This window comes from Nycticebus coucang, chromosome 7, assembly GCF_027406575.1.
Source record: "Nycticebus coucang isolate mNycCou1 chromosome 7, mNycCou1.pri, whole genome shotgun sequence".
NCBI lineage: Eukaryota > Metazoa > Chordata > Mammalia > Primates > Lorisidae > Nycticebus > Nycticebus coucang.
Window position 1 is genome coordinate 116,027,119 of NC_069786.1, and position 27,027 is coordinate 116,054,145.

The following is a 27,027-nucleotide window of genomic DNA, read 5'->3' on the forward strand; positions in this document are numbered from 1 at the left end:
AACAAGTGTTCAGAAAGTTCAAAGGAGTAGGGTGTCTGCCCCATATACCTGAGGTGGTAGGTTCAAACCCAGCTCCGGCCAAAAACTGCAAAAAAAGAAAAAGAAGGAAAATGTTTTTGCAGCTCGGTGCCTATAGTGCAAACAGCTAAGGTGCCAGCCACAGACACCAGAGCTGGCGGGTTCGAATCCAGCCCAGGCCTGCCAAACCACAATGACGGCTGCAACAACAAAAAAAAAATAGCTGGACGTTGTGGTGGGCGCCTGTAGTCCCAGCTACTTGGGAGGCTGAGGCTCTGTCTCAAAAAAAAAAAAAAAGAAAGAAAGGAAAAAAGAAAAAAAGAAAATATCTTTGCTACATGACGTTCGAATTAAACTACTTAAAAAAACCTCACATGTTACATTTACATATTTCAAAGTTCAAATACTCCAAAAGAGCAAGCTATGAAGGTGTGTTCTTCACCCCTTTGTCCAGAGCCAGCTACTCTTTTTTTTTTTTTCAGACAGAGTCTCACTATGTTGCCCTCAGTAGAGTGCTGTGGCATCACAGCTCATAGCAACCTCAACTCTTGGGCTTAAGTGATTCTCTTGCCTCAGCCTCCTAGGTAGTTGGGACTCCAGGCACCCACCACAACGGCTGGCTATTTTTTGTTGTGGTTGTCGTTTAGTAGGCCTGGGCTGGATTGGAACCCACCAGCCTTGGTGTATGTGGCTGGCGCCATAACCACTGTCCTATAGACACTGAGCTGAGACAGCTATTCTTGTTTCTTGTGTATCCTTACAGAAATATTCTTTTTTTTTTTTTGAGACAGCCTCAAGCTATCACCCTGGTAGAGTGATGTTGCATCACAGCTCACAGCAATCTCCAACTTCTGGGCTCAGGCGATTCTCCTGCCTCAGCCTCCCAAGTAGCTGGGACTATAGGCACCCGCCACAACATCCAGCTATTTTTTGGTTGCAGCCGTCATTGTTGTTTGGTGGGCCAGGGCTGGATTCCAACCCGACAGCTCAGGTGTATGTGGCTGGCGCCTTAGCCGCTTGAGCCACAGGTGCCAAGCCCCTTCCAGAAATATTCTATGCATATGCAAGCATCGACATAATTATATGGTAGCCAACCATAGCACTATTTTGCATCTTAGATTTTTATTTACAGTATGAATCCTGAAAATTGTTGCATATCAGTATGTGTTGAGCTGTATCATTCTTTTTTAAATGTGCAAATGATTCCAGTGTGTGAATTAACTACCATTTATTTCATCAGTATACTGCTGATGGATATTTATATTGTTTCTAATATTTTCTTTTTTTTTTTTGTAGAGACAGAGTCTCACTGTACAGCCCTCGGGTAGAGTGCCGTGGCGTCACAGCTCACAGCAACCTCTAACTCTTGGGCTTACGCGATTCTCCTGCCTCAGCTTCCCAAGCAGCTGGGACTACAGGTGCCCGCCACAATGCCCGGCTATTTTTTGGTTGCAGTTTGGCCGGGGCTGGGTTTGAACCCGCCACCCTCGGCATATGGGGCCGGCGCCCTACTCACTGAGCCACAGGCGCCGCCCCTCTAATATTTTCTTTATCTATACAAATGATGCTGCAATAATTATCTTTCAATGTTTGTAATTTTTTTTTCTTCCAGTTTTTGGCTGGGACTGGGTTTGAACGCGCCACCTCCAGCATATGGGGCCAGCGCCCTACTCCTTTGAACCACAGGCGCCGCCCTCAATGTTTGTAATTTTGCAAATGTGCAGATATATGTATACAATAGATCCCTAAAAGTAGAATTGCTGGTTCAAAAGACAGGTACATCTAAAAGTTTGAAAGCTCTGTGGAAATTTGTACTTCCTTAAACTATGTTTGAGAGTTCGTTTCTCTACAACTCTCCACTACATAGTGGTTGCAAACTTTTGATCTTTGTCAATCTTATAGTTAAGATTTTATTTATTTACTCATTTTTGAGGCAAGAGTCTTGTTCTGTCACTCCTATCCCCCTTCAGTTATTGGGGAGTGGTGTCATCATAGCTCAGTGCAACCTCAAACTCCTGCGCTCCAGCAATTCTCTTGCTTCAGCTTCCCAAGTAATTGGGACTATAGGTGCACTCTAGTATGCCAAGCTAATTTTTTAATTTTTAGTAGAGAAGGGATCTCACTCTTGCTCAGGCTGGTTCTGAATTCCTGAGTTCATGTGATCCTCCTGCTTGGCCTCCCTGAATGCTAGGATTACTGGTGAGTCACTGTGTCCAATGTTTTTTTTTCTTTTTTAAGAGACAAGAGTCTTACTTTGTCGCCCTTGGTGGAGTGCCATAGTGTCACAGCTCACAGCAACCTCCAGCTCTTGGGCTTAGGCAATTCTTTTGCCTCAGCCTCCCAAGTAGCTGGGACTACAAGCAGCTACCACAATGTCCGGCTATTTTTTGTTGCAGTTTGGCTGGGGCCGGGTTTGAACTCGCCACTCTCTGTATATGGGGCTGGTGCCCTACTCACTGAGCCACTGGCGCCGCCCCAGTCAATGTTTTTTTAATGTAGTTTTGATTTGCCTTTGTCTTACTATATGTAAAGTTCAACATTTTTGTATATGTTTATGAGCCATTTCAATTCCTCTTCTATGAATTCCATCATTTCATTTTATTCACATTTTATATTATTTTATTGTTAAAAATGATTTTTGCTATTCAAAGATTCTTTTGTTGGATAAGAAAAAAATCCAACCACATGGTATTCTGAGAGATACTTTGAAATCAAAATCACTTAGAATAATTGAATGCAGAGGAATGAATAAAGATGTATCAAACAAATACATTAAAATAGGAAGATGCAGTAGCACATTCCTATAAACCTATCACTTTGGAAGCTGAGGTCAGTAGTTCAAAACCAGCCTATGCAACATAAGACCCTATCTCCAAAAAATTTTTAAAATTATCTAGGGGTGGCGGTGCATGCCTAATGTACTTCTAGCCTTTGGGGAGGCTAAAGAAGGAGGATTGCTTGAGTTGAGTTTGAGGTTACAGTGAACTTTGATCATGCCACTGTGCTCTAACCTGGGCAACAGAGCAAGACCTGTCTCCAAAATAAAACAGAAGTAAAGTATCAAAATCAAGCAAACTGAACCCAAGATAATTAAATATTTCAAATTTCAAATTTATAAAAGGTACCATCCATCAAGGATATGTAATAGTCATGAGTAGAACTTAACAACACATCTTCAAAATATAAAACAGAGGCTGCTAGAAATACAAGAAAATTTGAAAAATCCACAAATCCTTAGTACTTTTGGGATATTTGTACCTCTCTTAGAAGTTAACAAATTAAGGGCAGTGACTCATGCCTGTAATCCTAGCACTCTGGGAGGTGGAGGAGGAGGATTGCCTGAGCTCACAGGATTGAAACCAGTCTGAGCCAGAGCAAGACCTTGTCTTTAAAAATAGCTGGGTGTTGTAGCTGGCACCTGTAGTCTCAGCTACGTGGGAGGCTGAGGTAAGAGAATTGCTTAAACCCAAGAGTTTGTGGTTGTTGTGAGCTATGAAGCCACAGCACTCTACCTAGGGTGAAAAAGTGAGACTCTCAAAAAAAAAAAAAAAGTTAACAAATCAAGTAGACAAAAATAAGGCTACAGAGTATTGAAAGACAAAATAAATTAATAAACAGACTAAATTTTTTTTAAATATACATGGAACATTCAGAAAAACAAGTATTAGACCATAAAAAATATTTCAGTAGTGCTCACTTTGGAAGCACATATATTAAAAATTGGGGGTGGTGCCTGTGGCTCAAGGAGTAGGGCACCGGTCCCATATGCTGGAGGTGGCAGGTTCATACCCAGCCCCGGCCAAAAACCACAAAAAAAAAAAAGAAAAGAAAAATTGGAATGGTAAGTGAGATGCTGTCTCTACCAAAAAAAAAAAAAAAATAGGGGTGGCATCTTTGGCTCAGTGAGTTAGGGTGTCAGCCCCATATACCTAGGGCGACAGGTTCAAACCCAGCCCCGGACAAACTGCAACAAAGAAATAGCCAGGCATTTGTGGCGGGCCCCTGTAATCCTAGCTACTCGGGAGGCTGAGGCAAGAGAATTGCCTAGGCCCAAGAGCTGGAGGTTGCTGTGAGCTGTGATAGCATGGCACTATACTGAGGGCAACATAGTGACACTCTTGTCTCAAAAAAATAATAATAATTGGACTGATACAAAGATTATCATGGCCTCTATGTAAGGACAACATGCAAATTTGAAGCATTCCATATTTCTAGGAAAAGAAGTCAATTTATCAAAAATACCCCTGCACTTGAACATTTATTGCAGCACAATTCATAGTTGCAAAGATGCGCAATCAACCCACATGCCCATCAATTCATGAGTGGATTAACCAAATGTAGTGTACATACACCATGGAACACTACTCAGCCATGAAGAAGGATGGATTCCTTAAACAATTTGGATGGAACTGGAGACCACTATCCTAAGTCAAGTATCTAAAGAATGAGAAAACAAACAGCACATGTACTCACTATTAAATTGGAACTAAACAATGAGCACACATGTGCACAGAGGGAAATAAAATCCAATGGAAATCAATCAGGCACAGAGGATGGATGAAAACCTACTTAACTGGTACAATGAACACTCTCTGGGTGATGGACACACTTATAACCCTGACTCAAGCATTATAAAAGTGATCCATATAACCAAATATATTTGTACCACCTCAATACTTTGAAATTGAAAAAGAAATAAATAATTTTAAAAGGCAGAATATATATACTCTTACCACAATGTAATAACATTATAATTTACAAACAAAAGAATGACCCCTTTCAAAACACAAAAATACCCAACTATTTACATGTAAATAAAAACATCCTTCTATATGATTCTTAGATCAAAAAGGAAATAAAAATGGAAATTAAAACTGTTTGGAAATAAATGACAATGACAGCGACAATGTATTGAATCTTGTTGGAAATGGCCAAAATAATATCAGGTAATAATATATAGCATCAAATGCATTTATTAGGACATAAGAAAGCTTCATTAGCAGTTTTATTAAAAGGTTAAACAATATAAAATACCAAGAAAATGAACCCAGAGAGGGGAAAAAAGAATTAATGAAGATAAAAGAAGAAATGGAATTTCTGATTATGTTATTGACTGAAATAAGCTCTTTCTAGGGATAATTTGAAAAGTGGAATAAAAAATACAAAAAGTAGGGTAGTGCCTGTAGCTCAGTGGGTAGGGTGCTGGCCACATACACCAAGGCTGGCAGGTTCGAAACTGGCCCAGGCCAGCTAAAAAAGCAACAATGACAACTGCAACAAAAAAATAGTCAAGCGTTGTCCAAGAGTTTGAGGTTGCCATGATGCTACAGCATTCTACCCAGGGTGACAGCTTGAGACTCTGTCTCAAAAGAAAAAGAAAGAAAAGTATTTACTTGAAAGCATTAGCTTTCGAGAACAAACAAGGTAATTACAAGGCAAAAACTAGAAGACAGAAATCCAGAGGTAAATTAGTCATTTAGAACCATTTTCCTATTAGTGGTATTTCTTATTTTTGGAAGAAGAAGCTGGCTCGGCACCTGTGGCTCAAGCAGCTAAGGCACCAGCCACATACACCTGAGCTGGTGGATTCAAATCCAGCCTGAGCCCGCCAAACAACGACAGCTGCAACCAAAAAAATAGCCGGCCGTTGTGGCAGGCGCCTGTAATCCCAGCTACTTGGGAAGCAGAGGCAAGAGAATCGCTTGAGCCCAGGAGTTGGAGGTTGCTGTGAGCTGTGATGGTAGGGCACTCTACCGAGGGTGACAGCTTGAGGCTCTGTCTCAAAAAAAAAGGCAGCAGCAGCTAAGAAGCTGAATGATTGAACCCCACAGAGCTGAGGGAAGAAAAGCTGGAGTCCACGATTTCTCATATCTGAACCTTGGGTGGGATTGAACTCTAAAAAGATTAGGGACTGGAAATAGACCAGCCCTCTAAAGAGCTGCAGTTCAACTTCAAAACATTTCACTCCTGAAATTGTAGTAAGGTGTTCCTGGATTGCTAGGTGCCTTCTGGCAACTGTCAGAAAAAAGCAGGCCTTGGTGGTTCACACCTGTAATCCCAGCACTTTGGGAGGCCAAGGTGGGAGGATCCCTGGAGGCCATAAATTCAAGACAACCTGAGCAACATAGTGAAACACTGTTTCTACAGCAAATAAAAACAACATAAAAGAAGGGATTGTCCCTGAGAAAAATGAGAGTATGTTAAACTTCAAATTAGTTTATAAACAACTCAAAGAATATGTCTTGGTATATAATCAAAAGTAAATTGGCCCAGGAAGAAATATGGTAACATGAACAAAAACATCAGGAACAACAGACAATAGAAATTGTTCCCCCAAAGTTTCAGATATCGATCATAATCCTTAAAACAACTATGCTTACAAAATTAAAGGGGATAATTCAGGTGCAGTGGCTTACACCTGTAATTTACAACACTGTGGGAGGCTAAGGTGGGAAGGTAACTGGAGCCCAGGATTTAGAAACCAGCCTGGGAAACAAAGTGAAACTCGGTCTCTACCTAAAATAAAAAAATTAGTCAGGGGTGGTGGTATACGCTGTGGTATGTACTTAATAGTCTCAGCTATTGAGGTGACCAAGATAAAAAGATTGTTTGAGCCCGGAATTCAAGGCTTCAGTGAGCTATGATCATTCCACTGCACTCCAGCCTGGGTAGCAGAGTGAAACCGTCTCTAAAAACAAACGAACAAACAGACAAAAAAATTAAAAAGGCTATAAAAGGAATTCTGGCATTCAACTCAAAAAGGTAAGAAAGTGATAGATTTGAAAAAACCATTTAAAATTGAAAACTGAAAAATACAATATTAGAAATTAAGAATTTGCTAGATAGCTGTAACAGTAGGTTACCCTGTAATCTGAGATTTTATTTTATTTTATTTTACTTATTTTTGTTTTTGAGACAGAGTTTCACTATGTTGCCCTTGGTAGAGTACTGTGGCATCACAGCTCACAGCAACCTCAAACTCTTGGTCTTTTTTGAGACAGAGCTTCAAGCTGCCGCCCTGGGTAGAGAGCTGTGGCATCACAGCTCACAGCAACTTCCAACTCCTGGGCTAAAGCGATTCTCCTGCCTCTGCCTCCCAGGTAGCTGGGACTACAGGTGCCCGCCACAATGCCCGGCTATTTTTTGGTTGCAGCCACCATTGATGTTTGGCGGGCCTGGGCTGGATTTGAACCCGCCAGCTCAGGTGTATGTGGCTGGCGCCTTAGCTGCTTGAGCCACAGGCGCCAAGCCTAATCTCTTGGTCTTAAGTGATTCTCTTGCCTCAGACTCCCAAGTAGCTGGGTCTACAGGCACCTGCAACAATGCCCAGCTATTTTTTTGGTGTGGTTGTCATTGTTCAGCAGGACCAGGCTGGGTTCGAGCCTGCCAGCCCATGTGCATGTGGCTGATGCCCTTACTGCTGATATGGGCACCAAGCCTGTTTTCTGAAATGTAAAAAATTGCACCCCTCAAGTATATTATACACAGCTGACTGAATAGAAAATTAATGAACTAGAAGAGATAAAAGAAGAGAAAATACAAAAGACAGGATAAGAGAAGGGAAGGAAACAATCAGAAAATCTAACTATTGTAGTTTGAAGTACCAGAAGAGGAGAAGGGATGGGGAGAAGTAATTATTGAATAGATAATGACTAAAAAACTATTGAAAGACATTCAGTCACAGATTCAAGAAACTAGGAACCCTAAGATAAATAAAAAGAAATCCACACCTAGCCACTCGGCTGTTCCTCTAATTGCTTGAGTTTAACATCACTTTTCCCCCTCTGGCTGCCTGCAGATAACTAATTCTTCAAATGGTCTTAGAACCAGATTTATCATCCTGCTGGTTCCTTCATTCGTGGGTTGGATAATTTTTTTTGCAGTTTTTGGCTGGGGCCTGGTTTGAACTCGCCACCTCTGGTATATGGGGCCGGCGCCTTACTCCTTTGAGCCACAGGCGCCGCCCAGGGTTGGATAATCTTTTATCTTGTATTTATTTTATATTTGCATGAGTCACATTTTTTAGTTTTTGAATACTATGCTTTGAATACCCAAGAAACAAAACAAAGGATTCGGCAGCGCTGGTAGATTAGTGTGTAGGGCACCAGCCACATACACCAAGGCTGGTTCCAACCTAAAACAACAATGACAACTGCAACAAAAAAATAGCCAGGCGTTGTGGTGGGCGCCTATAGTCAGCTACTTGGGAGGCTGAGGCAAGAGAATGGCTTAAGGTCAAGAGTTTGAGGTTGCTGTGAGCTGTTGACACCACGCACTTTACCCAGGGCAAAGATTGAGACTCTCTCTCTCAAAAAAAATTAATTGGCTCAGCACCAGTCACATGCACCCAGGCTGTTGGTTCAAACCCAGCCCAGACCAGCTAAACAACAATGACAACTGCAACAAGAAAATAGCTGGGCGTTGTGGCAATTGTGGCCTGTAGTCCCAGCTACTTGGGAGGCTGAGGCAAGAGAATCACTTAAGCCCAAGAGTCTGAGGTTGCTGTGAGCTGTCATGCCTCAGCACTCTACAGAGGGTGACATAGACTCTGTCAAAAAAAAAAAAGGATTTATTAAGACAATACTAGGGGTATTTCTTCTTGCAATAAGTTTTCTGTACTATTTTGTTCTTTTCATTTTATTATTCGCAACCCACTAAATCTGGTCTCTGCCTGTAGTTGAAAACACTGGGCCTTAGTAGACTGGGCAGGAGGTATTTTCAACTTGTTTATTAGGAATTAGGATTCAGGGGGCCTGCATCTCTCGGTACTCAGACCCTAGGCAGCCATTAGGAAAAGCCAAAAGGAAGTTTGCCCCTTGAGCAGCCTGTGTTTCCTCTGGGGAGTGAGAGCCACAACGGGCGACGGTTCTTGGGAATGACGATCCTGCAGGCAGGCCGGGTCTCCCACGGCGGGGTTAGGGCTTCCGAGAACTTCGCTGCACTCCGCCCAGAGATCAGTCCAAGAGAAAAGTTCTGAAGAGTCTGCGGAGCGGAGGGGGAGGAGGCGGTAGAGGGGGAGGGGGAGAGGCGCCCGCGCCGGGCATTTCCTGGAAGTGGGTCTTGTGAGTTCATTAGCTCTTGCTTTGGAGGTAGTGAGGGCCGAGGAAGAACCTTGACTGGACCCGCGCCACCACTGCGGCCTTTAAACCCACCCCTGCCCTGCTGGTGCACTCGGATCCAGAGGCAATACGACTCATGGCTGCGCCGGGCTGCGCCAGGCTGAGGTGGGCGCTGCTGGGGATGCGAGCGGCCGGCGGTGGGCTGTGCCCACACGGGGCCAGAACCAAGGCCGCGATCCCTGCTGCCCTCCCCGCAGATAAGGCAGCGAAGGCTCCCGGAGCCGGGCCTGGAGGCGGGCGGCAACTGCGAAACCCAAAGGAAATTCCAAATGTTGGGCAGCTGCGCCTCTTCTTTCATCTGTTCCTGCAAGGCTATGCTCTGCGCCTGCACAAGCTCCAGGTAACCCAGAGGGAACACCGCGACCTGGAGATGGGTGTGGGCCCTGGGACAGAGAGGTCAGAGATGCAGAAGGTGTTAGATAAAAAGTGAGGGATACAGGAACTCAGCTCGGATAGCCTCAAACTGGAAATCCGTAGGAACAATGTGCCAAGGGCAGACAGAGCCTCTTGGTCTGAAATGAACCAGCTGATGAGTGGTATGAATTACCTCTAGCAAAGAGGTGACTTGGAGGCTAGAATTGAAGTGGACAAAAGTTGGGAGAGGAGGGAGCTGTCTTGGAAAGAGTGGCAGATGCAAGTGTATAACTAACAGATGTTATGGACTCACTATTTAATTCTGTGGCGATATTGGCTACCACAAACCTCTTCCAAAGGAAATAATTTTAGGAGGATTACAGAAGCCTCTTAGCAATTTGCAAGGTAAATTTCCCCTTGGTAGGGGAAAAAAAACCCAATATTTGCTTTTCAGGTAGTGAAAGCAAAATCATAGACAGTAAGGAAAAGGTGAACTTTTGTTATTAAGAAATCCATGTCCTCTAAGAAGAGTTTATCCAGTGGAACACAGAGCGAGGCAGGAATAAACAGACAGCCCACTGCCAACAAATGGAGGCTGGGAAAAACAACATGTTGACCAATGTTTGTTAAGTTGGAGAGGTTTCAGGAAATGAACCAAAGGGATTCATGTGGCCTCTGTCTTTCTAATGAATCTCAACAAATTCTAATGTACCTACTATGTCCTAGGCATGATTCCAAGTGCTGGGATTTAGTGAGAGGAGGTCCATGCCCTCACGGGGCTCATATGCTCCTCTGAGGAGGATGAGGACAAAGACGTAAATAGATTAATAGTTAACTGCAGAGAGAGGCCTCTGGGACAAAAGCTGTTCTAAGGTTGTGGGAGGGGTGGGATCGTTGATCCAGTGGTCACCTCTGCAGGGACATTTAACAGTCAGTGACTAACAGGAGAAGTAGGCAGCCCTTGGGTTGGGTTGGCCGACCATCTGTTGGCCTCATGTCTGTGCTGTGGAAGAGGCAAAGTATGGAGGAGCTGTAGGGACTGAGGATAGGGCAGGCCCTTGAGAACAGCCTCAAAGGCCAAGCTAAGGGCCCAGGTTCCGCTGAGGGACCAGGATGGGCTCTTGAGCAGTCAGGGGATGAGTTAAGGTAGCCTGTGAGAACCACTGCCCAGGTTGTGGTATGTGTGGTAAGAGGCACAAAGGATCTAAGGCAGTGGTTCTCAACCTTCCTAATGCCACGGCCCTTTAATACAGTTCCTGTGGGTCGTGACCCACAGGTTGAAAACCACTGATCTAAGGTGATGAATGCTCGGTATGGCAGCATCCAGGATGGAGAAGATTGGAGTCATACTCCACAGAAAGCCAGACGGGGGTAGAGGATAAAGGAGAAAATGAGTCTGTGGTTTTTTTTTTTTTTTTTGAGACAGTCTCACTTTGTCACGTTCGGTACAATGCCATGATATGAATTACCTCTAGCAATTTGGCCCTCAGTAGAGTGCTGTGACGTCACAGCTCACAGCAACTTCCAGCTCTTGGGCTTAGGCAACTCTCTTGCCTCAGCCTCCCAAGCAGCTGGGACTACTGGTACCCACCACAATGCCCGGCTATTTTTTTGTTGTTGTTGCAGTTTGGCTGGGGTCTGGTTCGAACCTGCCACCCTCGGTATATGGGGCCAGTGCCCTACTCACTGAGCCACAAGTGCCATCCGGTGACTCTGTGATTTTAAAGGCCAAACTGATCACAGTCAGGGCTGAATCCTGTACCTGCCCAGGTAGGACAGGATCTTCTGGGATCTTCCCTGTTAGGCTTATGATCCTGAGACTTGGTGGCAAGTACATCTTGAGAGATGGTTGAACAATCAGTCTTTCTGTGCCCAGCTCTTCTAAGCCAAGAAATCAGAATCTTGTTAACTTACCCCTGCTTAATTTAACCTTTACAAATGTAAGAGGCCCAGTAAATGCTCCAAGCATGAGGACTGAGCCTTTCTCAGGGGGTGACTTGCTCAAGATTATCTCTAGAGTAGTAGCTACCAAAGAAATTCTAGCTGGCTTTAGGAGAAGGAAGAGGAAGCAGGAGAAAGCTAGGAATGTGTGGTGTTATATATTTATTTATTTATTTGTAGAGACAGAGTCTCACTTTGTCACCCTCGGTAGAGTGCTGTGGAGTCACACAGTTCACAGCAACTTCCAACTCCTGGGCTTAGGCGATTCTCTTGCCTCAGCCTCCTGAGTAGCTGGGACTACAGGCGCCCGCCACAACGCCCAGCTATTTTTTTATTGCAGTTTGTTTGGGGTCAGGTTCAAACCCCTACCCACTGAGCCACAGGCACTGCCCTGGAATGTGTGGTGTTTTAAAGGAGAGCCCAGGGCTTGGATTTAGGAGAGGCCGCTGGTTTCGGTCCTTATATCCTGAAGATCTTAGGATCACAAGAACCTGGGCTGTCTAATGGGAAATACTTTATTAGTCCTTCCACTATGTTTGGCTGGTGTGAGTTAATAAAGAACAACAGTGTTGTCCATCAGTAAAACCCAGTTAATAAAAATAAAATAAAATAAAATAAAACCCAGTTAATAGCCCTATATGTATTGAGGAAGAAGATGTATTTCAGTGATCCATTTTGTATCAGTTAGAATTTGTGTGGTTGCCACTTAGTCTGGCTTAAACTGTAAAGCGGCTTTATTAGCTTATAGAAAGTAAAACTCCTTAGTTGAATGTCCTTTTGATGTAATTTGCTCTAGAGCAGCAGTTCTCAACCTGTGGGTCGTGACCCACAGGAACTGTATTAAGGGGTTGCAGCATTAGGAAGGTTGAGAACCACTGCTCTAGGGATTTATGAAGTTATCAAAGCTCCAGCTTTGTTTTTCTGTAGCTCTCAGCTCTCTTCTGTCTTGTAGAAGTAGGGGGCCTGGCTGGCCTGGGTTAATTGCCTATCCCTGAAACCGGGACTTGGCCAGGAGAAGACAGACATTCCTAAATATCTGCATGCAAGGCCCACTCCTAAAGTTGGGTTTGGGGGTCCCTCCCACTCAAACCAGGTGGCTACCACACAAAGGAGAGGAGGAATGAGTGTAAGGGCAGCCAACCACAATGTTCCTCCTACCCTCACTTGTCAAAACTGTATTAGCACACATAAAGGAAATAAAATCAGTTTAGGGCAGCCATTCTCAACTTGTGGGTGGTGACCCCTTTTTAACAATGAAAATGCATTGTGGCATTAGGAAGGTTGAGAACTACTGGTTTAGGGCTTGGGGGAGGGGGGTAAGAATAGAAACATGTAAAAGTTGTACTGGGGGCAGACCCCAGATTATGAACAAGGTAGGTTCTGTAGGTTAGTTTTTAAGTTCAATGTGTCCGTAAATTGGAACAGGTACATTCACTTATTCCTTGTAATAGCCTCCATTAGTAAGTGTGAGTCATATGTCAGTCAGGTGTTTGTAACTCGGGGACCTACTGTAATAGTCTCCATCCATAAGTGCAAGTTGTACATAAGTCAAATGTTTGTAACTTGGGGACTGCCTGTACTCCAAAAATGTCAGTGCCTTTCTCTTTCCTAATGAAAATAATGTTGAGAAAAATGAAATTTGAACATGTTAAATTGATACACAAATTTATATTAAATTTTCATCTTTCAAGTATGTTGATCCTGAGAATGATGACATATTTATTCTGCAGCTCTTATTGTGGACTACCTGAATTGGTCGGCCTTCCTGTGCCCCCTAATGCTCTGTGCACATATTGGTCATTTCATGTATCGTGTTTCTTATCATCACCTGTTTATAAGGCTTAGAGATGGGGCTGTAAATCTCTGAGGGCTGGATTTATGTTTTTCCCACCTCTATCCTCTACCCCAGTGCCAGGCAGTCTTAGTCACCAGGGAGGTGCCGTGAGTGATATAGCAGGAGTGAGTTAGTTATTGTAGGAGTAAGTTCCTGATAAAAGTATGAGTAAAACCCCCAAACGCATTCCCCATGTTTTCTTGCCTTTCTGTCTTCCACCATGGAATCACACAGCAAGAAGGCCCTCACCAGATATGAGCTTCTCGACTTTTGGACCTCCAGAACTGTAAGAAATAAGTCTCTGTCCTCAGGTATTCTGTTATAGCAGCATAAAACAAACTAAGATAGGAGGTCAAACCTCCCAAGGGTCATCACACTCCATCATACAATCATCTGTTACTATGTAACAAACCCAAATCGTGGTGGATTAAAACAACAAACATGGCTCGGCACCCATAGGACAGGGGTTAGGGCGCTGGCCACATACACTGGGGCTGGTGGGTTCGAATCTGGCCTGGGCCTGCTGACAACGATGACAACTACAACAAAAAAATAGCCGGGCATTGTGGTGGGTGCCTGTAGTACCAGCTACTTGGGAGGCTGAGGCGAGAGAATCGCTTCAACTGAAGAGTTTGAGGTTGCTGTAAGCTGTGACACCATGGAACTCTACCAAGGGCAACATACTGAGACTCAGTCTCAAAAACAAACAAACAAACAACAACAAAAAAAAAAAAACAGGAAAAAATGAAACAACAAACATTTTGTTTTTATATGAACATTTTATATTCATAATTTTGTGGGTTAGGAATTTCGGCAGGGCACAATGGAAATAGCTTCTATCTGCCCCATGAAAGAATGGGATGTCCCTTGAGTGTGGGACATTTCCTGCTCGAATGGCTGAAAATGGTTAGGATTGCTCATATGGGCCTTGAATCTTGTTTTGGCCAACATGTCACATCTTCTCAGGCTGGGATGGACAAGATAGCTTCTTCAGTGAAATTTTTGGTGCCTGGCGGGGTTTGACCAGAACAGCTCGTTCTCTCTCTCTCTTTTTTTTTTACAGACATAGTTTCATTTTGTCACAGCTCACAGCAACCTCCAGCTCTTGGACTTAGGCGATTCTCTTGCCTCAGCCTCCCAAGTAGCTGGGGCTACAGGCACCCGCCACAATGCCCAGCTACTTTGTGGTTGTAGTTGTCATTGTTTAGCAGGCCTGGGCTGGGCTTGAACCTGCCAGCTTCGGTGTATGTGGCCGGCACCCTGCTCACTGAGCTACGGGCGCCAAGCCTATTTTATTTATTTATTTATTTTAGAGATCTGGTCTTGGTCTTGCTCAGGCTGGTCTTGAACTGGTGAGCTCAAGTAATCTGCCCACCTCAGCCTCCCGGAGTGGTAGGATTACAGGCATGAGCCACTGTGCCCAGCAATTAGATTTTCTTCCCCAGCACTAAAGATGCTATCCAGCCTTGTAGAGGTTATCCTCCTGTGATTATGACTGGGTTTAATTGTTTTTCAGGGTCATCTAGAAGACATCTATCTGTAGGTTGTCACTGAGGCTGTGGCAGAACTGGGTGTATTGTCCTGAAGTCTCAGGGATGGAAAATTTGAAACTAAGTATTAAGGCCAAAAATGTGTGTGTTGTACTAATGTAGCAATTGCACTGCCTGAGGTTTTTTTTTTTTTTTTTCCTTGGCCAGAGCTGGGTTTGAACCCACCACCTCTGGCATATAGAGCCCGTGCCCTACTCCTTTGAGCTATAGGTGCTGCCCATGCTGCCTGAGTTTTATATTACAGATAAACTACTGTGGTCAAAGATTTTTCAAGAATATTGAAGGTAGCATTATTTGTAGTTAGAAAAGATTAGAATTACTTAAATATCTCATAGTTGTGTACTAATTAAATTATGGTACATTCATACAATGTAATTTTATGCAACCATTAAAAAGGGCAGGGCTATCTATTATATTAATATGAATTGCTTGCTAAGAGATAGAAAAAAAGTAAGTTTGCAAAACTGTGTAATATTCTATCATTTGTAGATAGAGAAAGAGTATGGGGCCAGGAGCAGTGACTCACATATATAATAATCCTCCTACTTTAGGAGGACAAAGTAGAAGCATTGCTTTAGCGCAGGAGTTCCAGACCAGGCTTAGCAAAAGCAAGACTCAGTCTCCACAAATAAAAAAATTAGCTGTATGGTGGTTTACACTTATAGTCCCATCTACTTGGTAGACTGAGGTAGGAGGATTGCTCCAACCCAGGAGTCTGAAGTTGCAGTGAGCGGTGATGATACCATTGCACTCTAATCTGGGTGGCACAAGACTCTATCTTTAAAAAATATATACACACGCACACAGAGTATACATTATATATGGGGTGTGCATTCATCTTTATATAGAGGGTGCCAAAAATTTATATACATTTCAAGAAAGTAAAAAACTAAAGCTGTATTAAATTTGTAATACTCAAGTCACATTTGACTTTCTGCTATTACAAGAGGTGGCCAAAAAAAAAAAAAAAAAAAGAAGTCGCCAATATGACTTGTGTCCATCTTTTGTTATTGGTATATATTGAATATTATAATTTATTTTTATTTTTATTTTTGAAGATTTTATTGCAAACCAAAATTGGTTTATCACACACAAAAATAGCTGTGTGGTGGGAGAAGGATTGTACATATTATAACCATGTTAATTACAGTACATTAAAATGGTGGTTTACATTACAACTAAGCCTTTAAGTTTAAATATACTAGTGTTATAACCCAATGTACAGATTTTCTTTATACAATACATACAATTATCAGGAATGCAAAAAAAAAAAACATAAATAATGCCCATTTTACAGGTGACATTTTTAAACAATGAAAACACCAACGGCTCTGACTGACAACTGGGGCATTGGTCCATAAAAACCCTTTCTAAAAATAGAAATATTTGTAGCAGCAGTGCTTTCTTTAAGCATCTGAATACAAGTCATTGCAAGACCATTTCAATAAATTTAGTTTTAACTGTATATTACAAAAAAAAAAAAAACAGTCTACACATAAATTTATCTTCCAAATATGGAAGAAACAAACAATGTCCCATGTTGTAGTGTCCCGCAAGTGTCACATTGATGCTTATAACAAAATCCATCGTCTGTGATCAAGCATACCACACTCATTCCACTGTTCACAGAGTAAGTCCACAAGGAAAAAGTAAAGAACTGAAACACTAATAGGAAAAGCTTTGGAGCTAACATGATCTCTTCAGAAAAGGCACATTTCATAATATTCGTTATCACAGCCTAGATAAACCTGCAGGAGAACCTTCTTAGAACACTGCCTTCCTTCTGACAAGACTCTTGCATCTAAGGTGGCACTCTAATGCTCATTTCAGATAGCACCACGTTGGAAGTAAGAATAAAAATGAAAACGTCATGAGCTCACTGAGGATGTGCTCTTCCAAAAGCTTCCAGCAAACAGTGTGCAAGATTGCTAAGCTTCCAGAGATGTGCAAATTCTCTTTTAAAGATGTCCTGTCAGCCGGCAGCTCCGCCAAAAGGCTAACTAGAACATTTAAAACACACAAAATCCTTCAAAAGCAACCCCAAGATTGTTCAGAGGAAGGAGTCCATGGGAGGTGCGTAGGAGAAGCCTAGGAAAGCCTCCGCAGCTTCCTTTACGCTGGCTGTGATGAGGATGCTGTCAGGGGACCTGCCAATGGAGTTGGGGACTGGCTCCTCGGTAAACTCGGGATCAAAGTGCTGCAGGTCGCTGGGTCCACTCACATTTGGGTTAAAAGGAGGAGTAATCTTCTTATTAATGAGATCATCCCAGTTAATTAGGGAGAAGAAGACATGACTCTTAATCTCCATAAAGTCATCCTTGGCACCAAGCCGCTTTGTCCTGTCCTTCTGCAGGAGGCCTTCCAGAAGGTGCCTTGCAGAATTTGTGATATTTGGTTTCAACTGGACGGGCTTGTTCAGAATGTTGTCGTACATCTCAGCTGTGTTTTGGCTATAAAAAGGAGGCAGGCCATACAGCATCTCATACAAGACGGCCCCCAGGCACCACCAGTCCACGGTCCGGTCATAAGGCTGCTTATGGAGCACCTCAGGTGCCAAATACTCAGGTGTACCACAGAAGGTAGACGTTGTGCCATTGTGCTCAATGTTTTCCTTGCATAGTCCAAAGTCGGTAAGGACAATGTGTCCCTGGGAGTCTAGCAGAATATTCTCAGGTTTTAAGTCTCTATAGATGATGTTCAGAGAGTGCAGGTAACCCAAGGCACTGGCTATTTCAGCAGCATAGAAACGAGCCCGTGGTTCCAGGAAGCAGCGCTCCCTCTGGAGATGGTAGAACAACTCTCCACCATTACTGTAGTCTAGGACAAAGTACAATTTGTCTGCAGTCTGGAAAGAGAAGTGAAGGCCCACCAAGAAAGGGTGTTTCACATTCTTCAATAAAACATTGCGCTCTGACATAATATGTTTCTCCTCCTTCTTTTTCAGGATTGCTTTCTTCTGTAAAACTTTGACTGCATAGAACACTTCTTCTGCCTTGTGTCTTGCTAGAAGAACCTTTCCAAAACTGCCTTTCCCAATCACTTTCAAGAAGTGAAAGTCAGATGGTTTAGCATGAGGGTTGGATGATGGACCAAGGTTGATTTGCTGAGAAGGACTTGGTGGAGGAGAAGGGTTGGCATTCATAAGCTCAGGCTCCTGGGGCTGGGAGATTTTCAAGATGGACTGAACTTCTGGGTGCTTGCATGCATAGGAGTTGTTAGCAATCTTCTGAATAAAGTTTTTCAGGCCCATCCTCCTCTGTTTCATGAAAGCGATAAGAATTGCAACCATTCCCCTCATTCTGGAGTAAGTGAGGGGACCCCTAGCAGCCTCAGTTTTCACCGTCATCGCTTCCGAGGGAATAAATCAGGCAGTTGATGACTGGACACCGGCTCAGCCAACCGAATATTATAATTTTAATACAGTGTTTTCTTTTCTTAAAATGTTGGCACCCTCTGTGTATGTTGGTATGTACATAAAATATCTCTGGAAGGACACATAAAAAAACCACTGCTCCAGTGGTTGCCCTGGAGGTTAGAGTTAGGAGGAAGACTTACTTTTCATTGGATACCCTTTTGTACTCTTTGAATTTTAATAGTATTCAATAGTGCGTGTATTTATTACCTTTTTTTTTCTTTTTTTTTAGTAAATCATAGCTATGTACATTGATATGATCATGGGGCATCATTCACTAGCTTCACAGACCTTTTACCAAGTTTCACATATACCCTTGTAAGATGCACCGCTGGTGTAATCCCACCAATCCTCTTCCCTCTACCCACCTCCCCCTTCCCTTCCCTCCCTTTCCCCCTTCCCCCTATTCTTAGGTTGTAACTGGGTTATAGCTTTCATGTGAAAATCCTAAATTAGTCTCATAGTAGGGCTGAGTACATTGGGTACTTTTTCTTCCATTCTTGAGATACTTTACTAAGAAGAATATGTTCCAGCTCCATCCATGTAAACATGAAAGAGGTAAAGTCTTCATCTTTCTTTAAGGCTGCATAATATTCCATGTTGTACATATACCACAATTTATTAATCCATTCGTGGATCGATGGGCACCTGGGCTTCTTCCATGACTTAGCAATTATGAATTGGGCTGCAATAAACATTCTGGTACAAATATCTTTGTTATGATGTAATTTTTGGTCTTCTGGGTATATGCCCAGTAGAGGGATTACAGGATTGAATGGCAGATCTATTTTTAGATCTCTAAGTGTTCTCCATATCTCTTTCCAAAAGGAATGTATTAATTTGCATTCCCACGAGCAGTGCAAAAGTGTTCCCTTTTCTCCACATCCGCACCAACATCTCTGGTCTTGGGATTTTGTGATATAGGCTAGTCTCACTGGAATTAGATGGTATCTCAAAGTAGTTTTGATTTGCATTTCTCTGATGATTAAAGATGATGAGCATTTTTTCATATGTCTGAAGGCCGCATGCCTGTCTTCTTCAGAGAAGTTTCTCTTCAAATCCCTTGCCCAGCCTGCGATGGGATCCCTTGTTCTATTCTTGCTAATGCATTTGAGTTCTCTGTGGATTCTGGTTATTAAACCTTTGTCGGAGACATAACCTGCAAATATCTTCTCCCATTCTGAGGGCTGTTTGTTTGCTTTACTTACTGTGTTCTTGGCTGTGCAGAAGCTTGTTAGTTTGATCAAGTCCCAATAGTGTATTTTTGAAGCTGCTTCAATTGCCCGGGGGGTCCTCCTCATAAAATACTCGCCCATCCCGATTTCTTCAAGGGTTTTCCCTGCACTCTCCTCTAGTACTTTTATAGTTTCATGTCTTAAGTTTAAATCTTTGATCCAGTGAGTGTCTATCTTAGTTAATGGTGAAAGGTGTGGGTCCACTTTCAGTCTTTTACAGGTTGCCAGCCAGTTCACCCAGCACCATTTGTTAAATAGGGAATCTTTTCCCCACTGAATGTTTTTAATTGGCTTGTAAAAGATTAAATAATGGTAGGTAGCTGGATTCATCTCTTGATTCTCTATTCTATTCCAGACATCTACCTCTCTGTTTTTGTGCCAGTACCATGCTGTTTTGATCACTATTGATTTGTAGTATAGTCTGAGGTCTGGTAGCGTAATTCCTCCTGCTTTGTTTTTATTTCTGAGTAATGTCTTGGCTATTCGAGGTTTTTTCTGATTCCATATAAAACGAAGTATTGTTTTTTCCAGATCTTTAAAGTATGACAGTGGAGCTTTAATAGGGATTGCATTGAAATTATATATTGCTTTGGGTAGTATAGACTTTTTTTTTTTTTTTTTTTGGTAGAGACAGAGTCTCACTTTATGGCCCTTGGTAGAGTGCCGTGGCCTCACACAGCTCACAGCAACCTCCAACTCCTGGGCTTCAGTGATTCTCTTGCCTCAGCCTCCCAAGGAGCTGGGACTACAGGTGCCCGCCACAACGCCTGGCTATTTTTTGGTTGCAGTTTGGTCGGGGCCGGGTTTGAACCCGTCACCCTCGGTATATGAGGCCGGCGCCCTACCGACTGAGCCACAGGCGCCGCCCTGGGTAGTATAGACATTTTAACTATGTTGATTCTTCCCAGCCATGAGCATGGTATGTTTTTCCATTTGTTAATATTTTCAGCTATTTCTTTTCTTAGAGTTTCATAGTTCTCTTTGTAGAGATCTTTCACGTCCTTTGTTAGATAAATTCCCAAATATTTCATCTTCTTTGGCACTACTGTGAATGGGATAGAGTCCTTAACTGTTTTTTCAACTTGACTGTTTTTGGTATATATAAAGGCTACCGATTTATGAACGTTGATTTTGTGACCTGAGACGCTGCTGTATTCCTTTATCACTTCTAAGAGTTTTGTAGTAGAGTCCCTAATGTTTTTCAGATATACTATCATATCATCCACGAAGAGTGAAAGTTTGATCTCTTCTGACCCTATATGGATACCCTTGATCGCCTTTTCTTCCCTAATTGCAGTGGCTAAAACTTCCATTACAATGTTGAAAAGCAATGGAGACAATGGGCAGCCATGTCTGGTACCTGATCTGAGTGGAAATGATTTCAATTTAACTCCATTCAATATGATATTGGCTGTGAGTTTGCTGTAGATGGTCTCTATCAGTTTAAGAAATATCCCTTCTATACCGATTTTCTTAAGTGTTCTGATCATGAAGGGATGCTGGATATTATCAAAAGCTTTTTCTGCATCGATTGAGAGAATCATATGGTCTTTGTTTTTTAATTTGTTTATGTGCTGGATTACATTTATAGATTTACGTATATTGAACCAGCCTTGAGATCCTGGGATAAAACCGACTTGGTCATGATGTATAATTTGTTTGATGTGTTGCTGGATTCTGTTTGTTAGGATCTTATTGAATATTTTTGCATCTATATTCATTAGTGATATCGGTCTATAATTTTCTTTTCTTGTTGGGTCTTTCCCTGGTTTGGGGATCAGGGTGATGTTTGCTTCATAGAATGTGTTGGGTAGTCTTCCTTCTTTTTCAACCTTTTGGAACAGGTTGAGTAATATAGGTACTAATTCCTCTTTAAAGGTTTGGTAGATTCAGACGTGAAACCATCTGGTCCCCGGGTTTTCTTTTTAGGGAGGTTTTGTATGGTTGATGCTATTTCCGAACTTGATATGGGCCTGTTCAACATTTCCACTTGATTCTGGCTAAGTCTTGGAAGGTGACATGCTTCCAAGTATTGGTCAATTTCCTTCAGATTTTCATATTTCTGAGAATAAAGTTTCTTGTAATATTCATTAAGGATTTTTTGGATTTCTGAGGAGTCTGTTGTTATTTCCTCTTTGTTGTTTCTGATTGATGAGATTAGAGATTTTACTCTTTTTTTCCTGATTAGGTTGGCCAAAGGTTTATCTATTTTATTGACCTTTTCGAAAAACCAGCTTTTTGATTTATTGATCTGTTGTATTATTCTTTTGTTTTCAATTTCATTTAATTCTGCTCTAATTTTGGTTATTTCTTTTCTTCTACTGGGTTTGGGGTTGGAATATTCTTCCTTTTCCAGTTGCTTGAGATGTCCCATTAAGTTGTTAACTTCCTCTCTTTCCGTTCTCTTGAGGAAGGCTTGCAGTGCTACAAATTTCCCTCTTAGAACTGCCCTTGCGGTGTCCCAGAGGTTCTGATAGTTCGTGTCTTCATTGTTGTTTTGTTCCAAAAAATTGGTGATTTCTTTCTTAATCTCATCTCTGACCCAGCTATCATTCAGCATAAGGTTATTTAACTTCCATGTTTTTTTTTTTTTTTTTCATTGTTGGGGATTCATTGAGGGTAAACTTCCATGTTTTTGTATGAGTATGCAGATTCCTGTTGTTACTCAGCTCAAGTTTTATTCCATGGTGGTCCGAGAAGATGCATGGAATAATTTCTATTCCTTTAAATTTACTGAGGTTAGACTTGTGACCTAAGATGTGATCGATTTTGGAGTAAGTTCCATGGGCTGATGAGAAGTATGTGTATTCAGTTTTGTTGGGATGAAATGTTCTGTAGATGTCTGCTAAATCCAAATGTTGGATGGTTAGTTTTAAATCTAAGATTTCTTTGTTCGGCTTCTTGTTGGAGGATCGATCCAACACTGCCAAAGGAGTGTTGAAATCTCCAACGATTGTGGAGCTGGAGGAAATCAAGTTGCTCATGTCTGTTAGAGTTTCTTTTATAAATTGAGGTGCATTCTGGTTGGGTGCATAGATATTAATAATTGAGATCTCATCATAGTGAGTATTACCCTTAACAAATATGAAGGACCATTCTTGTCCTTCCTTACTTTTGTTGGTTTAAAGCCTATTGTATCTGCAAATAAAATTGCAACACCTGCTTTTTTCTGATTACCATTTGCCTGAAATACGGACGACCATCCTTTCACCCTGAGTCTGTATTTGTCTTTTAAGTTAAGATGTGACTCTTGTATGCAACAGATATCTGGCCTGAGTTTTTGTATCCAGTCAGCTAACCTATGCCTCTTTAGAGGACAGTTTAAGCTGTTCACGTTAATGGAGAATATTGATAAGTCTGGTGAAGTTTTGGGTATCGAGGTTTTCAAAAGTCCAGTGGCCATTTTTAATCCTTTCACCAGTGTGGAAATTGGAGTTTGATCCGAAGTTTCTGAGTGAGTTTACTTTTGTGGTATAGGATTGGGTTGGTCATTATGGAGGATAGGTCTGAGAATATCCTGAAGAGCTGGTTTGGTTATGGCAAATTTCTTCAACATATGAATGTCATTAAAGTATTTAATTTCTCCATCATAAATGAAACTCAGTTTAGCTGGATACAAGATCCGGGGTTGAAAGTTATTTTGCTTTAGGAGATTAAAAGTCGGTGACCACACTCTTCTGGCTTGAAAATTTTCAGCAGAGAGATCTGCAGTCATTCTAATATTCTTCCCTTTGAAGGTAATGGTTTTCTTTCTCCTGGCAGCTTTGAGGATTTTCTCCTTCATATTAACTTTAGTGAAGTTAATTATGATATGCCTTGGGGATGTCTTATTGGGGTTGAGTCGTGCTGGGGTTCTGAAGCTGTCCGCTATCTGAATTTCAGAATCTCTAGGCATGTCTGGAAAATTCTCTTTCATAATTTCATGCAGAAGGGCCTCTGTGCCCAGCGAGGCCACTTCATCTGCTTCTGGAACTCCTGTGATTCGGATATTCGCCTTCTTGGAATTATCCCAGAGCTCTCTGAGAGAGTGATCCGTTTTTGCTCTCCATTTCTCTTCCTCTTTGAGAGTGTGGGAGTGTTCAAAGGCTTTATCTTTGATGTCAGAAATCCTTTCTTCTGCTCGCTCCATTCTGTTACTGAGGGATTCTACTGTATTTTTCATATCTTTGAGGGCTGCAAATTCTTGCTTCAGTGTGTCTAAGTCTTTGGTGGTTTTGTCTTTAAATTCGTTAAATTCTTGAGACAACTTTTGAATTTCTCCTCGAATTCCTAATTCCACTTTGTTAATCTTGTCTGCAATCCAAATTCTGAATTCAATTTCTGACATCTCAGCCAGTTGTTTATGAATGGGATCTTCAATTGCATCTGCCATATCTTTCCTTGTGGGGGTTGATCTATTCTGGTTATTCATGTTACCAGAGTTTTTCTGCTGATTCCGCCCCATGGTTGTTTTACTCCCTCTGATTTTTTCCCCTGGGGCTTTGTCGAGGGCCCGTACAGTGTTGTGGCCTGAGAAACTGGGGCCCTGTCTGGTGTGGTGGGGCTAAATGGTTCTGCCTTGTTTTCAGCTGGTTTCTGTTCCACCCTAGTGAAACAGATACTTTGGATTGAAGTCTCAGCTGTGGAGAAATATCAGCAATTAAGTCACCCCGCCCCCCACCGGCAAACAATTGGAAAAGAAAAATCAAACCTTCCTACCACAGTGCACATAGGGCACCACCTGACTTGTCCTCAGGTGATTGGTTCAGTTCAAAAATGTCCAAATCAATTGTCTCAGTCTGCACCTGTCCCGGGTGAGAGAGTTTAAGAGGTCTCTGGGAACTGGATCACAGGGGTCTGGTGACTACTCTGGTGTGGCTTGCTCCAGTGCTGCGTGGAGTCAGGAGAAACCCCCAGTCTATAAATCAGTCTGGGAAGGTTGCTGCCTCCTTCCCCACCTTGTACCACTTCACACCCAGTCACTGATAGCCCTGCAGTTGGCTGACCCAGTTGCCTGTAGTGAATCGGTACTCCAGGAGTTTGTACCTGCCTGAATCACAAGGAAGTCTGCCAGGCCGCTGCGCTCTGCCTCTCTTCAGCAGGAGGAGGCCTGACAACCTCGGGCGCTAGATGAAGGTTGAGGGGTTTTCACTCAGGTCCAGTCTCGCCCCTGATTAATGTTACTGACAGAACAGAACAGAATAACTCTGAGTTTCCCCTGCAGAAGAGAAGCTGAATTGAGTTCCAAATCAGCTTGTCTTTGCTCTTGTATTGTCTATAGGCTGATGAGCCCCTGAGGGCCAGGTGCGTCTTAGGTTTAGTAAAAGGGACCTCTGGGTCAGCCCCGCCCTGGGAGTTTCTCTGGTTTGCAAGTTGGAGTTGCCTCAGGCAAACTCAGAGTCTCTGGTTGCCCAGGGAGACAGGGGGTGTGGCTTCAGAATATTCTGTAGTGAGCCCTATTGCTAGCAAAAGAGGGCTGCTGCCTTATGGCTTAGGCAACCGTTGCTCCGGTGTAGCTCCCCTCCGGCCAACCGTCCTCTCTCTGCTCCTGTATCCCAGAGTCTGCAGCGACCGGCTGCAGCCCAGCACTGTCTACACCCCTCGAGCAATTGCCCAAGAGTCTGGACCCCTGGGGGACAGGCCTCCAGACCTTGGAGCGAGAGCAGAGGGGAGCGCGGGGAGCGCTGGAAGCCTGGGGTTGCGGGCAGAGAACACACACAGCTTTACACAGTTTTATGCCTGGCCGTATTGTCACCAAAAGACGGCTGTCGCACTGTGCCTCAGGGAACTGCCACTCTGGTGCAGTCCCCTCTTGGCCGACAGACCGGGACTGGCCTCCAGACCCCAGTGTGAGCGAAGAGGAGCGCTGGGAGCTCAGAATTCCAGGTAGAGACTATATACAGTTTATACAGTTTTATGCCTGGCAGGAGGACGCCGTGGCACCCTAGTAGGGGAGGTAGGTCCAGTTTTTAGAGGGTCTCTCCCGTGGAGTGGAGTGGGAGGACCTTTGAACTCTGCCTGGTTGTTTGTGGGGCACTTTGAGCCGTTCTCATGGGGGAGGGGACTCCCGTCCGCTTGGTGATGGATTTTGTACCTTTTGTTTGTATCCTTGTGGTCGCAGCTCGCCTCAGCGGGGTTGACGTGCGTTCTACAACCTTCTTTCTTAGTACAGCTCAAATCCACCAGGTTACTTGCTGAATTTTTGTCCTTTAACTCTCCTTCTGAACGGGAGCCTCTGTGGAAAGCTGGCTTCAGTCAGCCATCTTGTCTCCTTCCCCCCTATTTATTACCTTTTACAATTTTTTTTTTTTAGAGGCAAGAGTCTCATTTTGTCACCCTCTGTAGAGTACCGTGGCATCACAGCTCACAGCAACCTCCAGCTCTTGGGCTTAGGCGATTCTCTTGCCTAAGCCTCCGGAGTAGGTGCAACTACAGGCGCCAGCCACCATGCCCAACTATTTTTTTGTTGCAGTTTGGCCGGGTACAGGTTTGAACCTGCCACCCTTGGTATATGGGGCCAGTGCCTTACTCACTGAGCCAAGGCACTGCCCTACCTTTTATAATTTTAAAAAATAGCAACAGGAAAAGAATCGAGAGCAGGAGATAAAATGATGGCTGACCAAATGCATCCTTCTCCAACATAATATTTTTGAATCTTTTGACATTCTTTTCTATTTTGTAGCCCTCTTTGGTTCTGGGTCTTCACTTTTTGATATCTGCCTCTTCTTCCTTTTTTCAGCCCTGCATCCCTTGCTGATCATCCACTCCTATTCCTGGCCTACTGTCATTGTTCTTTCCAGCCAGTTCTGACTTGTAGACAGAGGTGTGCTTGGTTTTGCCTCTGGATTTTGTGGGAGCTGCATGTAGGAAAAGCTTTACTTGGACTACTATTAGATCTTCCTCTACCCCCAATCTATTGTTTCTCTAGATTGCAAAAACAGAGGGAAATTCTTAGTATGTAATTCTCTGGTATGTGTTTTTGTAACTTACGACAGTTCTGTCTTCTTGCATTAAAACAGACCTTTTTCTGATGATTAAAGTAATAGCTGCTCACATCCACAAAAATATATTTTTGAGCTTTGTTTGTAAATTCAGAATCATGTTAAATGCCTATTAACAGGATAAATAAATCATATATGTTCACATAATGAGATACAATGTCATTGTGAATGCATAAGCTCTTTATGTATCCATATGGATAACTCAAAGGCAGAGTTGAGATCAGAATGATATGTACTATAGAATATCATTTTTATAAACTAGAAACCACACAAAATTATTATGGGTTACCAATGGATACATACATACATTTGTATACGTATGTTAAAATTATGTCTAACATTGACATGAAGGCTTCACTTCAAATTCAAGGTAGCGCTTGCTCTGGGGAGGCGGCATAAGAGACTGGAGAGAGCCAAGAAGGGGAGTTTGCATTTGAAATTTTTCATTAAGAAAACTATGGGGCAGTGCCTGTGGCTCAGTGAGTAGGGCACTGGCCCCATATACTGAGGGTGGCGGGTTCGAACGCAGCCCCGGCCAAATTGAAAAAAACAAAACAAAACTATGAAGCAAACATGACACATAT

At 42.8% G+C, this 27,027-nt stretch overlaps 2 protein-coding genes across 2 annotated transcripts in view; one reads left to right on the top strand and one right to left on the bottom strand.

Annotated features, from left to right (window-relative positions):
- The first annotated feature begins 9,000 nt into the window (after positions 1-9,000).
- Positions 9,001-27,027, top strand: part of LOC128590623 (sterol 26-hydroxylase, mitochondrial) — a 46,052-nt gene continuing 28,025 nt past the window's right edge. Inside the window, exon 1 of the mRNA XM_053597993.1 lies at positions 9,001-9,477. Within this exon, the coding sequence (XP_053453968.1) occupies positions 9,214-9,477 (264 nt within the window). The 5' untranslated portion in view covers positions 9,001-9,213. The remainder of the gene's footprint in view (positions 9,478-27,027) is intronic.
- On the bottom strand, positions 15,872-18,377 carry LOC128590628 (serine/threonine-protein kinase Sgk1-like). Its single transcript, XM_053598002.1, has one exon. The coding sequence runs from the start codon at positions 18,160-18,162 to the stop codon at positions 16,867-16,869; it is 1,296 nt and encodes a 431-aa protein (XP_053453977.1). The 5' UTR covers positions 18,163-18,377; the 3' UTR covers positions 15,872-16,866.

Coding starts and splice junctions, on each gene's coding strand:
- LOC128590628 (XM_053598002.1), bottom strand. CDS start 18,162: ATGACGGTGAAAACTGAGGCTGCTAGGGGTCCCCTCACTTACTCCAGA.